We start from the raw sequence: 15,298 nt of genomic DNA, 5'->3' as shown, positions 1-15,298 counted from the left end.
ACTCTTTAAATAAGTCCAAGAGTTTTACACTTTGGTCTGTTATTAGGAACATTGACTTTATATTTGACTGATTGAACTTTATTGTCCAGTCTGTTTTCACAGAGCGGAACTTTTTCTTTGACACTGTAACACATCAACAGCACAAATAAAAAAAATAATATAGTTAAACACTGTAAGAAAGACAAGAACAATTTTAAAAATATGAACAGTCGTTCTATTGTTTCAATTAAAAATGTTCAATTTTCATGCTCCTAAACATGACACTGAACAAAGCAAACTGTGAGTGGTTGCTTTACTTGTCAGTCAGACAACTCTTGGGCAGTCCTTGGCCAATGAAAGCTGCTGTGGAGCCCAGACCTTCTGCCGTCAGTCTAGAATAGGTATCCGGTATTTCTAGTCAAATTAGCGTATTTTTGAAGTTGCTAATGTAACTTTAAACCTATATATGAAAATGGTTTTTAGAAGCACATGACTCCGTCATGACCATGTCAGTCACTCAGTCACTCACAATGACCATCTTTTGTCAGCACCTCACCCATTAAAGTTTAATGAGTGTGTAGATGACAAGAAGCTGCTGAAGTTAGCATACAGTTCCCGGTTGGAGTTCAGCGGTTTTTGTACTCAAAATGATATGATAAGAGCACTCATATACCTTTATGGGAAGTATTTTAGCTTATTAGCTGCAAGCCATCCTCATTTTTTCTTGTCTGCCATATACAAACATTATTTTTTGCTGATTTTCTGGTGCTCAAAACACGTACTTTCCAGGGCCCGTATGTATAAAACTTAAATGCTCTTAAAGGGATACTTCAGGATTTAGCATTAAGCTTTGTATCAGTAGAAAACCAGTATTATTTTCGAATTACCGTGCTTCCCCCCCTCATATCCCCCTGATATGAGAGATTTATGTATTTTTAGACTGGGAAAAATCCTCCGATGACGCAAAAATCGTCATTTTGCGTCATCGGAGGATTTTTGGGCCAGAGGCTTAAAACTAAGAGTAAGGGGAGGCTGCAGACCTGGAGCCGGCAGATATACGCCCCTGGCAGGTTTACGCCCCTGTTGTTCCTCCCAGTAGGGGGAGGCTGTACAGCAGGGGTCTCCAACACGTCGCTCGCGAGCTACCAGTAGCTCGTGGCCTGATTGTTGGTAGCTCGCCAAGGGGCCCGTTCACATATCGCGTCTTTTGCGCGCTCAAGTTTGTTATTTCAAATGTAGGCGTGCGGCAAGCGCACTCATAATTGAAGCGAAGCGCTCATTTTTTTCAGGCGCAGCGAGATGAAAAAATATAAAACTTTTCAGAATGCCGCAAGCGCACCGCAGGTCATGTGACAAGAACCAACCAATCAGCTTCACCCTTTCCGTAACAATATTGAAAGCTCAGTCAACATGAAGGATGGGGGTGCACCCAAACACTCCGGGTATTTTTCTCTTCTCCGTAAATAAATCTTGTAGCAGAGCAACAGAAAGCGTTTTTCAGTGGTGGAAATCCATTAGCTACTTAAACTTCTTTGTCGTTGTGGAGAGCACAGTGCATGGTTGCATAGCAACGACAGACGTCACGGGAAAATCAGACCGAATTTTACTATTAAGAATAAAAGATAAGTCAAGTCAAGTCACCTTTATTTATATAGCGCTTTTTACAATACAGATTGTATCAAAGCAGCTTCACAGTGATAACATGAAAATAATATAACAAAGTTTGTTTCTAAAAGAAAATTGCGTCAACGTCCACCTTAAGTAAGGCAGATCAATAATATTATTGAATATTAAATGTCCCATAAGCTAATGTCCATTGTAAATGTCAGTAATTTATCTTTGACTCATTCTTTTTATTAAAATTATTTAAAGGCTGAAATATGTGAGGTTTATCTTTTTATAAAACCTTTTTTGTCAACTTTATTTGAACTTGTAGATGTTAGTATAATATGTTGGAAGACACTCCTTTAAAATCTGGCCATCATTTTTAATGTTATTATTTTAATATTTATGTAAACAAAAAGTGCATATTGATGCTAATTTTATTTGCTGGTTTTCGACATAAAATTTGGTGAATTGATTTTATTGTGTAGTATTATTACTTTTTGCACAGGATTCTGAGATAACCGTGATCATTTTGGTCACTAATCATGAAATAAAATTTTAATGGCATTTCATCTCTAGTTATGATGCACTATAAAATAAACTATAATTATGCGTTTTTACAGTATATTATGCAAAGTACAATTTTCTATAAAAAAATTCAGTTATTTTCACTGACATTTAAGGGTGACATATATAAGCCTACAAAAACTCTTTTAGTTGTCAATATGAGAGTTATGAGACATTATTTAAGAGATTTATTGTATTACATAAAGCTCTCGGCCACTTTCATTTTTAAAAAGTAGCTCTCAAATGAAAAAAGGTTGGAGACCCCTGCTGTACAGCGACAGGAATTGAGTTATGTTAGTAAATAATCTTTTTTTATATATAAATTAATAAATGTATTTATTTTGTATTGCAAATGAAAGAAGACATTAACAGTGAGAAAGAGAAAACAAGCAAACAAAAAAATAACAAGGGAGACATCAAAAGAGATTGAGGCTACACAAATCAATACAATTTTACATTTTGTCAATATTAAAAATTAAAGGTTCTTTACGACAGACTTAATGATATTATTTATTTTAGAAACCTTTGAGTTTAAAGGTTTTGACATTTTCTTAAAAGAAGAAAAAAGGGACTTTATATCAGAGGAGAATATTCTTAAATCAGGATCATTGAATGGTTCTGTCTTTATGAAGATGAATCTTGCCCAGAAGACAAAGTAATAATACCGTATAATCAAGATTTTTATTGTTAGAATGAAAATCTGACAAAAAATTATAGATTCTGTCATTTGTATGTTAACATTGTTACATTGTTTAGCAATGATGCAACATTTATTATTTATAAACGATTAGCTTATAGGTAGATATCAATTAATTTCTAATTATCAATGGATGGGTCTATAATTTATTTCGAGAGACAAAAAGTTCTTGCGAGAGACAAAAAGTTCTTGACGGTCAAGTTTATGTTCTATCTGGCTTAAACTCAGCTAACCACGTGTATGTTTAGCTGCTCCTAGTCTTCTCTACTCACTTTAAAATTAAGCACTTCTGGTAAGACCCTGTTTACTCCTTGCATTGAAACACACTCCACATGGTTTCTGGAGCAACATTACAGTAGATATTGGAAATATATGAACTTGTTTTTTTACAGTCTATGGTGTGAACACACAAAAGACACATTTATAATAGGCATATATGTATACATGTATGTAAATCTCTCTAAGTAAAGAGTTGAACTGCACACTCACTCAAATATTTTGATTATTTACAACATCATTTCTTAAAATAGCTTACTGGTCTGGACTAAAATGTAGGGTATGTGCACTTAATGTGGGTTTTATCATGCTCTGTCTTTACCAAATTATTTTTAACTTTCATCTCATAAAGGTGTGTGTTTGCTTTAGCTATAAGAACATGAAAATCTCTCTCTAAACTTATAAACACCCATCTTTTTTTAACGACTTTCAAAATAACCAACTTACAGAGACATACATGCATGGTTTTAATGTCATTTTCAATTTTCTCTGCACAGTCCATCATTGGTGGCCAAAAGAAATCAAAGTGGCTTGAGACTTTTTTCACTATTGTTCCACCAACAAGTGCTTGTGTCGTTGTACTTTGAAGATCAGGAGCAAATTGATGTAATCCACACACACACACACACACACACACACACACACACACACACACACACACACACACACACACACACACACACACACACACACACACACACACACACAGATATTGTTTTTTGTTAGAAATTGTAATGTTTATCAAGTATACTGTTAAGTAAGTTCGTTCAAGTAGACAAGTTAATCAGACAGTCTGTTCTAGAGAGGGAGTAAGACTGTTCTTTTATGTCAATAAACCTGTTTTTGAAGCATATCATATTGTGTGGCATCCATTTTAGCTTCTTTTGTGTAATTGTTACAACTTACCCCAGCATGTGTTACAACCTACCCCGGTATTGGGGTAGGTTGTAACAAAGGTACAGTATGTATTTGACACCAACTCACGAGGTCTGTGATATTCTTGTAGGGGATTGAATTGGTGCCATTTGTAGTGAACAAATGTGGGTACTTTGTATAAAAATTTGAGAACTCTAGCTATAAAATTCAGTGAGTTATAGTTACTGAAGCAAAAAAGTGTTACAACCATACCCGGTCTCCCCAGTGACGCGCGTTCTCCGTTACGCATACAGAGCGGTCAGAATATGACGCATTTTTTCCACCCGTGTAGCCTCTCTGAGTGCAGGACAAAAGTTATTGACGAATTGAGTTTATTTCCTGACTTTATATTTGTGATACTGTATGTTTATACTGCTGAGATTATCTCTAACATTATTTAAGCCTGTAAGTCGCGGTTGTTTAGCGATCTTTATGTAGGCTATATTAGTTTGTCATGTGAAACGCACATGAAAGTGCCGCTAGCATCGTGGCTGATCTTGCTAATATTGGCCATACCTCGATTAGCTATGTCTATGCATCTGTATAAGACATTTTATATTTATTATACTTTAATACCATAATGAGGACGGTGTATAATGTACCTTAAGTGGTTTATATGCTCTGTTATATTCTGTTTGCTTGTTTCTTATTCTGCTAAACACACTTGGCGAGAGGTGTTGAAATTGTTTAATTGGTAATGTAGGCTACTGTTTATCACAACAGTATGTGGGCATGTATGTTTAACATTTAGTTATTTACTTCTGTTAATTTGTTTATTGCAGAAACTACCTCCAATGCATAGTTAATATGTTTCTATGGTGAAATCCTGCACATAAATAAAAGGTGGAAAAGATATGATGACTACTGCCTGATCAGAGTACTGAAGTGGTTAAGAACATTAAAGTGGGCATTCATTGGGGCAATCCCCAAACTATTTGATTATGATTTTTTTTTGCTGGGGGGGTTGCCCGCCGGCGGGACAATTCAGGTTTAACAGTCCCCCTCTCTCTATAGTAGCCTAACGCAATATCAATTACTCTGTTACTATCTATAAAATGATGGTTTGGAATTACCAATGGAGGCTTGGGATGTAATTCATAAGAAATTTGTCCTACACAAAAGAGTTTTAAGGACAATTTTTTTTTTCTACTGTATTTTTTTCTACTTGGACGTGCCCAAAGAACACCACAGACACAGTACAATCAACATGGGGAAATCTCACAGTAAAACAAGCAGCTGTGAAAAATATGATACACCGGTGTTTTGCCAAATTAGTTGTTTATCTAATATCATCTTTTTACCCTTTTAATTCATTTTATAACTTTTTTAACTTTCCTTGCTTTTATTTTGTGATTATTTTAATTCCTTTCTGTGTAAAGCACTTACCATAGTGTGTGAAATGTGTTATATAAATAAACTTTCCTTGCCTTGCTCATACAATTAAAAAATATCAATATTTACTCATTCAGTGTCAATAATGTCTTACTTCAAAACATGTATTTTTCCAGATGTTTCAGCAGAAAATAATTCTACTTGCCCTCTTGGTCTGTTTTCCTGCAGATCCAGAAGATTCCGACAGAAACTACAATCAACAGAGATGCAGCAGCAGAGATCAGCACTATATACAATGAGGATGGGTCTATAATAAACAAAATTATAAACAAAATTAAGCATTAACATGAACGAATCTGTCAATATGCTCTATAAAAAACACGAATATGAAATATCAGCACTATATAACTTAAGAAATCAGTTCAGTAAATACAGTATATGTGTATATAAATGTATATATAGGCTATTTATAGGCTATATATATATATATATATATATATATATATATATATATTGTATATGTATATCCACAGACCTGCACATGGCTGACAAAGTGTGTTGATGTCCAGATGTGTGGTCTGGTTGCTGATGGGATTGTTCAGTACACAGCTGTAAGTGTTTTTATCCTGATATTCCACCTCCAGAGGTAGAGAGAGACTGATGCTGAGATCATACACACTGATGCTGGACAATACACTCATTCCTTTGTACCAGGAGAGAGTCACATGACTCACATTCAACACTGAACACAGCAGTGAACAATTTGATGAAGATGATGATGATGAACAGTCTCTGCTGATGACAGAAACCGGCAGACGAGCTGGAAAATATGAGAGAACATAGATAAATGAGGATGAATGATATATCAGTATTTATTTAAGTAGATGAGTAAAAACATTGAGAGGAACCAAGACTGATCAAAAGTAAAGCATTTTAAAACAATCTGATAGAGAAAATATAATGTAGTTAGTTTACTTGTTTATCAAGCAGATGAAACTGTCACCATAGACCTTGTGGTGCATTATGAGACATGATGTAAATCACGGAAGTATCACTGACTATTTTTATTATGCCTCATTTCCAATCAAGTTGTAATTGTTAAATTACGTATATGTGCAGGAAAATGGTATTCAGCTGTTTCTGTGTCTATGATGCACAAATGCTAGCTATGTAATTAACCTTAGCAAGACAAGGAGTCTTATATACTATTCCAAGTTAAAAAAGTATTAGGATGCTTATTTTCTTAAAATCTATAGTTCTCTACTCACCATAGACGGTAAGATTGAATGTGTAGAGCGGTGTCTTTGATCTGCTGCTGGTTACTCTATAAAGTCCAGAGTCTGTGGTTCTGATGTTCATGATGGTCAGAGATCCAGTCTTCTCATCCAGCTTCAGTCTGTCTCTGAATCTCTCATCAGGAAAATCTGTCTTGTTGTTGTTTTCTTTGATTTTAGCTATGAGATTGTTGTTCTGTACAGTTCTCCAGGTTATCAGATCATCTGTCTGTATTTCAGTATCAGAGTTTAGAGTGACAGATTCTCCCTCAGGCGCTGACACTGACTTCACTTCATCAACACCAAACACTCCTGAACAACAAACAGAAATATTCACTCAGAATTTGGAGGTTTAACAGAATTTGCGTTTTCACCATTTTAAACAATTTAAAAGTGTGCCATTGCAAAATATCACTTCACTCATTTTAGTGTATAATTCAATAATGTGCATTAGATTAATGTAAATGGAAAATAATAATAATGAACAAAGATATTTGAGTAGCCTATATTAGTCTAATAATAAAACGTGAAAATGGGTGGTGGGAAAAGCTCCGTGTAGGCTACGTTTATAATAAACACAAACGAAGGCATAGCAAATACTTACCACTCAGACTCCACAAGCACGAACAGAAAATACACATGTCAAATATGTTCTTTGACATTTCGCTTAACGGTTTTAAATAAAACCAGTTCCTAATTTTGAAAAGTTAAACACAACAGAAATATTATATTAAACATTTGAACGTTCAGCGTGTTGGATGAGCTGAAGTTAACAGGGCTGCCTGTCTGTAGGCTAATGGAGCGGTTTTCTGAAACTCCACTACAGTTAGTGTGATTAAACTCCTCCCTCCTTTTACAGATGCTTTTTTTTCACAGACGATAGACCTATTTTAGTAAATACTTTTACGAAGTAATCACTAACACCACGTCTACAGTGCTGCAAAAGCTCGAAACTGCCAACACTGCACGCGAAGAAGTGCAGAAGAAATACAACAGAAATAGAACGGTTCATCCGTTTTCTGTCGGGGAGTTGTGTCGCGTTTTCCAATCCAGTGTAGACATCAACGGATTCAATAATGTGTCGCTCGCGTCCGATGTAGCCGTTCACACTACTACGTTTATAAGAGTTAGCTACATTCATTCTATTCAGTAGGCTATTTTAAGAGGTTGTTGCGTTTAAGGGTTTGTGAATATTTCATGCTATGAAATTGCATATTATTGACATCCAGTTATGATTATTTTAAGTAGTTGTTGTGGCCTCACACCAAGAAGGTCCCCAGAAGGACTATCCAGAAAATGGATAGATGGATGTTTTAACAACAACAAGATTATATGAGAAGGTATTCTTTCCAAAGACAAGATTTAAATGTAAAATTACTGTCATTATCTAAGTGATTGGAGTTATTTGTCTCATTTGAATGTATTGACACTAAAAGAGGCATAACAATAAAAAAAACACATTTTTCAAAAGCAAGTTTGTTGTGGGTTTTATACATGAATTATGATAATAAAAATCAATAATGTATTAAAAAAAAAAAACTCTTGGGGCCGGGTTTGTGCTTAACTGGTTTGGGGAAAATCACAGATTAGCTACATATGTAGGATGCCCTCTCCTGGTATCAATTCCTCCATTATCCAGTACCTTCATCCTACATTATTGCAAAATTTCTTTAAGACACATCAACTTCTGAAACACTTTTGAGTGTTTTATTGTTTTATACCATTAAGGAAGCACAAACATCTTTAAAAGTTGAGTAGCATTTAAACATGTCTACCAATTCTGTGTTTCTCAACTCCAGCTCTGCACCTTCTAGAATGTGTTTGACATCTCACTAATTAAAACACCTGCTTCAACTCATCAGCATCTAAGTGTTTTGAATAGGGAAACCTCGGAAACATTCTGGGAGGTGGATCACAAGGGCTGGAGCTGAAAAACTAATTTAAAATAAAATATTCTAACAAACATGAGTAATACTGTAGTTATAGTCAAAAGTAATGATTCCCACTAATTAAAGACTGTGTTCATATTAAAAACATCACCACATGGTGAGGTCACCACATTTTCTGTGTGTCATTAATACAACAGTGATGAAACGGGGACAATAATATTTCTATACTCTTTTATTTTGTAATAATAAAATAAGACAAAAGACTTTGAAAACCATCAGCTTCATCTTGTAACCCCCAACAATCTGTCAGCAAGCGTAATAAACAATAAAAGCTTTTATTCAGAAAACTACAGGTGTAGAAATCATTTGAACACTGTGTGGGAATCTTAGAGCCTGCAATATATCTTACATTATTACAAATACACCAGAATACATCAAATAAAATAAAAAAATAATTATACCATTTGATTTTCTGATTAGTCAGTCTATATTGTAAGGCATGCTGTTGAAAATCTGCTTTAGAATGATTTGTATTGTGGAAAGTGATATACAAACACAACTGATCGAAACTGAATTTGTTAAAATTTTTATAATATAATGTCTACAGTCTTTTAAGAACATCTCAGTAATCAGAGTTTGATGGCGTTTGCTCTCTCTTCTTCTGTTGAAGACTTCTGGATCTGACTTCATAAACCAGAACAGCAACAGCAGCCACGCCCACCAGAGCAGAGAGAGCCAATCGGATCACAGCTTCAGTGAAACCACACCAGCAGTTAAAGTCTTGTGAGAGAAGAAATGAGCAATGTTAAAATATAAACATGGTTCTTTAGGGGTTTGAGCACTGTAGGTAAAGTAGGGGCTGTAAAACGCAGAGACCCCAAACTTAGCAGGATGGTCTCAATCGTGTTATAATTTTGGATCATAACTTTAGAACCTTAAGGGCTAGAAGACCTTAAGGTTGACCCTGACCTTTGAAAAAGCTCGACAAATGATCTCTAATTTCATTTTAGCCAATACATTTTTTTTCAGCTGTCTTGAAGATTTTTATTTTATTTATTTTTTTACTTTTTCAAATTCCTCCTATGCTGTTGGTCCAATCATCACCAAAATATGCACACAGCAGCTAGGGACATTGTTGGCAAAAATGTTATCAAAACAAATTTGATTTATCACAATAAGATTCGATGGAAACATTGATCTAGTTTATTTTATTTGTATATGGTGAGCTGACAGAATATTTTTTTTTTATAATTAGTGTATACAGAAGTCTGTGAAATTCTAATAGATCTTTAAATTTTCACATATTTTAGATCTCAATAATACACATTTTTAACACTCATGTATTAAACTGCAAGCATAAGGATATTCATTATAAAAATGAAAAAAGTTTTGAGATAAATGCTTCAGATAAATAAAGTTTTGAGCTTAAACGTGATATATTCACGTTCATTTGAAATTGCCCTTTGACTTTCTGAGATGCGATTCATCTAAATGTTGAAATAAATATGATTCCACACATACACCACATGTTATGATCACATTACTTACGACAGTAAACATTTTATACATGATTTTTTTTTACTTCCCTTTTAATCTAACAGTAAGAGGGAGTGATTTATTTTTTAGTCAGTTGTGTTTTTTGAGCAGTGTGTTGCGGTAACCTGTTTTTATTAAATCCTAACTATTGTAAGCCCGTATAAATCGGTCCAACGACAGTTTCCGATAAGCAGGTGAAGATCTCTGCGTGTTACTGTCTTTCAGCGTGGCAAAGTAATTTAGTTCCATTAAAGCTTTGACCTGACTCCATTTGATCACGAATTCGAATTTAGGTTAGATTGCCAATTGGTTATCGGTCAATTATATAATAGTTTAACAATACATTTGATTGTTCTATTTAACTATTTACATTATATTTTACTCGTTCATTAGGAATCTATGTCGCTTAGACTCTAAAAGACTCTCTAAGCCTTAGAGAGTCTCGCACCAGCCGTTTACGCGGACCTCACGATCACAATCTCGCCAGTCTAATAGATAACCAGAGGTTATGGGTAAAGCAGTTCAAAAATGCCGCCGCACACGCTTGCTATTGTTAAAAAGTACCCATAAAGCCCTCTACAGTTGCCCGTAAACAACTTAGTTAAAGCCCAAACAATAACCAGAGGTTATGGCTAGTAGGCTACATTAAGATAATGGTGCTTCAACGCTTGCTATTGCCTTAATAGTATTTTTATCTAGCCCCCTATTTGTGACTGCATAACAACTTAGTTAAAATTAAGCAATAATCAGGAATCTAGAATCCATTTAAACTGGGATCTATGTACTTAACCCTGGACGCAGAATTGCGGAAACATAAGACTTCACTTAATCTACTTGAGAAAATAATTTCAGAGTAATTACGAATAAACTCAAATTTAACAATTTATTATGTCAGGTAAATGTATCATGCCAATTTCATAATCAGTTCAAAGATAATCAATACAATAACATCAATGCTCAGAGATAAAGAATATAAGATGTACCTGACTCAAGAAATACATAATGCTGAGTGTCTGAAAGACTTTCATCATAATGGGCCGATCTCATTACAAATCGCCCTGAGCCTCTCGCTGCATTTCTTTAAGTACTCAGATCGAGACAGAAACTTTTTTCACATGGAAACATTTGCTAACAATGAATTTGCATTCAGAGTTCACACCTTTTGGCAGCCGGATACTATTTGCCTGGAAGACACCCTCCTCTGTGTGCAAGTTATCTCTAAACTCCTAAAAACTGTATTACCTTTTGGTTTACTTATTTGGGAATAAGACCTTTGTACCAGTCGCACTGAGACATTTCAAATGATTCCAAACATGTATAATACTGTATGATAATTATTCACATTAAACCATATAGATTTTTGGGTAAACATCTGGTGATCTCAGCGTGTGAGAGAGACGGCATAGGGGAGGTGATTGACTCGGGAATGCTAGTTGTTCAAGAGAGAGTCGTATGTTAATTTCGAGAAAGGTCCTTTGTCTTCTCGGGGAGTTGTCGTTCCTCCCAGACTGCCTGGCATTTTCTAATTTCTCAATTCTTACAGTTGAGTTTAACTAGGCCTATCATTGAAGATTCAAAATGGACTTTTATGTTAAAACCACAGCATAAGATACGTTTCAGTTTGATAGCTATAGACAGGGGCTTAAGGCTTTATTTTAGTTTGTGAATGTACATGATATAAAATAATATAACAGTTATAATGTTTTTTTTTGTAGCGCCCCCATTTCTCAAAATTTTACGAAATTTGGTGTGCGTCCTCATAGTGTCACCATTGTGTTAAGTTTGTTTAGTTATCATGGACTTTTTAGTTTGTTTAGTCTCCTTTGTCCCTCCACTCATTGGTCATCATGGATTCTGTCATTCAGTCTGTTCATGTGGATCAGCTATATCATTAATTACCTTGTTTGTATGCAGTACTTAAGTTTCTCCTTTACCGTCGTTCGGTCACGTTTATATCTGTGTGTGTGTATTTCTGTTTGGATTATAAGTAAACTTTTGTCTTCGCCTGTCTGCACACACCCGCAACACATAATGTCCTGTTGTATTTGTGAGTCAAATTTCGTTACGCTTGGACATTGCGCTCAGTAGCTATAGGTCAACTTGTGTAAAAATAATTTTAATGTCGCCTGACCAATCAATTAACTTATATCTTTGCAACGCTTTGACAGCTAAAAATTCATTTGATACATTTTTGCCAGCACCATCCCTAGCTGCTGTGTGCATATTTCGGAGAAGATCAAACCAACAACCGCCTAGGAGGGAGTTAGAAAAAGTAGGGTTTTTTAAAGGTAATTAAAATAATTATGTGTGGAAATTAAATCAGTTGTGAACAGTACCTAAACATGGCCCACAGAGTTGAGATTTGAGATGTGTGGTCTGGTTGCTGATGGTATTGTTGAGCACACAGCTGTAGGAATCATCCAGACACTGAATCTCCAGAGGTAGAGAGAGACTGATGCTGAGATCACACACACTGATGCTGGACAATACACTGATTCCTGCGTACCAGGAGAGAGTCACATCACTCACATTCAACACTGAACACACCAGTGAACAATTTGATGATGATGATGATGATGGTGAAGATGGTGATTTTTTTGAAGAATGGCTGATGACAGGAACAGGCAGGCGAGCTTGAAAACAGAATAAATCTAATTCAGTATAGAGTGCTGTGATATTTGTCAGTTCATTACATTTCAAATTGAATGAATTTAGCAGAGAAACAAATGTTATAAAATGTATATTATTAAAATATGTAATTATAAGAATGCATAAATGCACAAATATTTTTTTTATCATCACAGAATTGTCTTTATATCATTTTATAATATTCTCAGTAATCATGACAAATATACATTTTTAAAAGACCAACCTGCACACGCACACACAAACACGCATACACTGGCTTTCAAAAGTTTGGGATTGGTAAGATTTTTAATCTTTTTTAATCATTTTTAAGAAGCTTTTACATGTCTCTTATGCTCACCAAAGCTTCATTTATTTGATTAAAAATACAAAAAACAGTAATATTGTAAAACATTCTGTAACATTATGCACAACAGTTCAAAAGTTGGGGGTCACCTATTTGGGGGAGGATAAAATAAATCAATACGTTTATTCAGCAAGGATTCATTAAATTGATCAAAAGTTACAGTAAACACATTTATAATGTTATAAAGGATTCTATTTCAAATAAATTAAATAGAACTTTCTATTCATAAAAGAAGCCTGAATTTTTATTTTATTTTTTCATTTAAAAACTGTTTTAACATTGATAATAATAATAATTAATGTTTTCTGAGCATCAAATTATGATTCTGAAGGATCAGGTGACACTGGAGTAATGATGCAGAAAAGTCAGCTTTGATCACAGGAATAAAATACATTTAAAAATTCAAATGGTTGTTTTAAATTGTCGTAATATTTACTATTTTTTATCTAATAAGAGATTTCTTTTCAAAAACATTAAAAAATCCAATACCGATCCCAAATATTTGAATGGCAGTAAATATATATATATATATATAAATAAACATGGTAGTAATTCTCTACTCACCATAGACGGTAAGATTGAATGTGTAGAGCGGTGTCTTTGATCTGCTGCTGATTACTCTATAAAGTCCAGAGTCTGTGGTTCTGATGTTCATGATGGTCAGAGATCCAGTCTTCTCATCCAGCTTCAGTCTGTCTCTGAATCTCTCATCAGGAAAATCTGGCTTATAGTTATTTTCTTTGATTTTAGCTATGAGATTGTTGTTGTGTACAGTTCTCCAGGTTATCATATCATCTGTCTGTATTTCAGTATCAGAGTTTAGAGTGACAGATTCTCCCTCAGGCGCTGACACTGACTTCACTGCATCAACACCAAACACTCCTGAAAAACAAACAGAAATATTCACTCAGAATTTACTCAGGTTTACCACATTTGAAGATTTACCAGATTTTTGTCATTTTGTCATTGCAAAACAACTCTTAGCTAATTTCAATATATATTTCAAAAATGGCAATAAATTAAACCCTTTGATGTCATGCATAAAAAAATGACAAAGTAACAAAATGAACAAACATAGAGTATATCTGTCTGACAAAACTTGAAAATGAACGATTTACCACTCAGACTCCATAAGCACCAACAGAAGAATATAAACACTTCAAATATTTTCTTTGGCATTTCGCTGAATGGTTTCAAATAACAACAGTTCCTAATTTTGTAAAGGCTACATTTAAACACAAACAAATGAAAAAAAACAACAACATAAATGTCATAGTAAACGATGAAAGTTTCGTAATACAGCAACAGAAGAGCTGAAAGGATTGTGCTGCTGGTCTGTTGTGTGTAACTCTGCAGTCAGTGTGAATAAACACCAACGCTCAAGTGCTGCTCACTGCAGAGCAAACGGGTGGAGCTTATGTCCAGGGAGGAGGAGCGAATGTTATTTGGGCCTGAAGGGTGGAGCTAGAATATCTAACCACAACCTAACTCTCCCTACAACTCTATCACTCCACACCATTAGAGCTCCAGAAACCACTTGCTGATGATACAGCTTAATGCTCATTGGTTTAAACAATAACATTCTGTTATTTTCTGAAACGTCAGAAATGTTAAAACTGATATTTTTATGTATAACATTTATTTGTACATATTTCAAAACAGTCTGACTGCGGGATATATCAAATAAAAATGTATTGACGCCTTTTAAGCGGTTGTATATGCGGGCCTATGTAGCGCACCCCTTTTAACCTACAAAATGCATACACTTATCTCATTCTGGCCGAAAAACTTTTGCCCTCTGTGCCCATCCAACAGGAAGTCGGCTTTTGTGGGTTGTTTGAAAAAAACATCTACTCTTAGGGGATTTATCTGATCACCACCAAACTGATCAGCATGATGTCATGACATTGAGAATGCTAAATGTGAACAGCTATTTTTATATCTTGAACAGTTTGGCCGTGGCGAGGCAACAAATTTATGAGATGGTCCTCACTGCAGAACACGAAATCCAGGGGTAGGAGTTGGATCCAGATCCAACTCCTCCCACCTTACATATACCTAATCCTGCCCATCTCCGCCCCCGATCCCTAAACCCACCCCTAATCCTACCCATCTCCACCCCCTGATCCCTAAACCCACCACTAATCCTACCCATCTCCACCCCCTGATCCCTAAACCCACCCGTAATCCTACCCATCTCCACCCCCTGATCCCTAAACCCACCCCTAATCCTACC

General features: G+C 35.1%; 2 protein-coding genes across 2 annotated transcripts; both read right to left on the bottom strand.

Annotated features, from left to right (window-relative positions):
• Positions 1 to 5,568: 5,568 nt before the first annotated feature.
• LOC143736331 (CD48 antigen-like) lies at positions 5,569 to 7,307 on the bottom strand. The gene is made up of 4 exons (XM_077227072.1): positions 7,250 to 7,307; positions 6,640 to 6,981; positions 5,907 to 6,191; positions 5,569 to 5,621 (listed from the first exon to the last, which is right to left on the bottom strand). Exons 1-4 carry the CDS (start codon positions 7,305 to 7,307, stop codon positions 5,569 to 5,571), a joined length of 738 nt encoding a protein of 245 aa, XP_077083187.1.
• Positions 7,308 to 9,118: 1,811 nt separating this feature from the next.
• On the bottom strand, positions 9,119 to 14,408 carry LOC143735462 (uncharacterized). Its single transcript, XM_077225647.1, has 4 exons — positions 14,181 to 14,408; positions 13,627 to 13,944; positions 12,407 to 12,703; positions 9,119 to 9,314 (listed from the first exon to the last, which is right to left on the bottom strand). Exons 1-4 carry the CDS (start codon positions 14,239 to 14,241, stop codon positions 9,157 to 9,159), a joined length of 834 nt encoding a protein of 277 aa, XP_077081762.1. The 5' UTR covers positions 14,242 to 14,408; the 3' UTR covers positions 9,119 to 9,156.
• Positions 14,409 to 15,298: the final 890 nt, after the last annotated feature.

Source organism: Siphateles boraxobius, unplaced genomic scaffold, assembly GCF_051911475.1.
Source record: "Siphateles boraxobius isolate OS27281-9 unplaced genomic scaffold, OSU_SipBor_1 13, whole genome shotgun sequence".
NCBI classification, from domain to species: Eukaryota; Metazoa; Chordata; class Actinopteri; order Cypriniformes; family Leuciscidae; genus Siphateles; species Siphateles boraxobius.
This window is presented reverse-complemented; position numbering and strand designations above follow the sequence as displayed.

What these genes read in the sequence shown, in the direction of transcription:
- LOC143736331 (XM_077227072.1), bottom strand. Translation starts at nt 7,307, where the DNA reads ATGTCAAAGAACATATTTGACATGTGTATTTTCTGTTCGTGCTTGTGG. An exon ending in ATTCAATCTTACCGTCTATG is followed by an intron (nt 6,192 to 6,639) that starts GTGAGTAGAGAA and finishes CATATTTTCCAG; the next exon opens with CTCGTCTGCCGGTTTCTGTC. An exon ending in ACTTTGTCAGCCATGTGCAG is followed by an intron (nt 5,622 to 5,906) that starts GTCTGTGGATAT and finishes TGTTGATTGTAG; the next exon opens with TTTCTGTCGGAATCTTCTGG.
- LOC143735462 (XM_077225647.1), bottom strand. Translation starts at nt 14,241, where the DNA reads ATGCCAAAGAAAATATTTGAAGTGTTTATATTCTTCTGTTGGTGCTTA. An exon ending in GTGCTTATGGAGTCTGAGTG is followed by an intron (nt 13,945 to 14,180) that starts GTAAATCGTTCA and finishes TTTGTTTTTCAG; the next exon opens with GAGTGTTTGGTGTTGATGCA. An exon ending in ACTCTGTGGGCCATGTTTAG is followed by an intron (nt 9,315 to 12,406) that starts GTACTGTTCACA and finishes TTCTCTCACAAG; the next exon opens with ACTTTAACTGCTGGTGTGGT.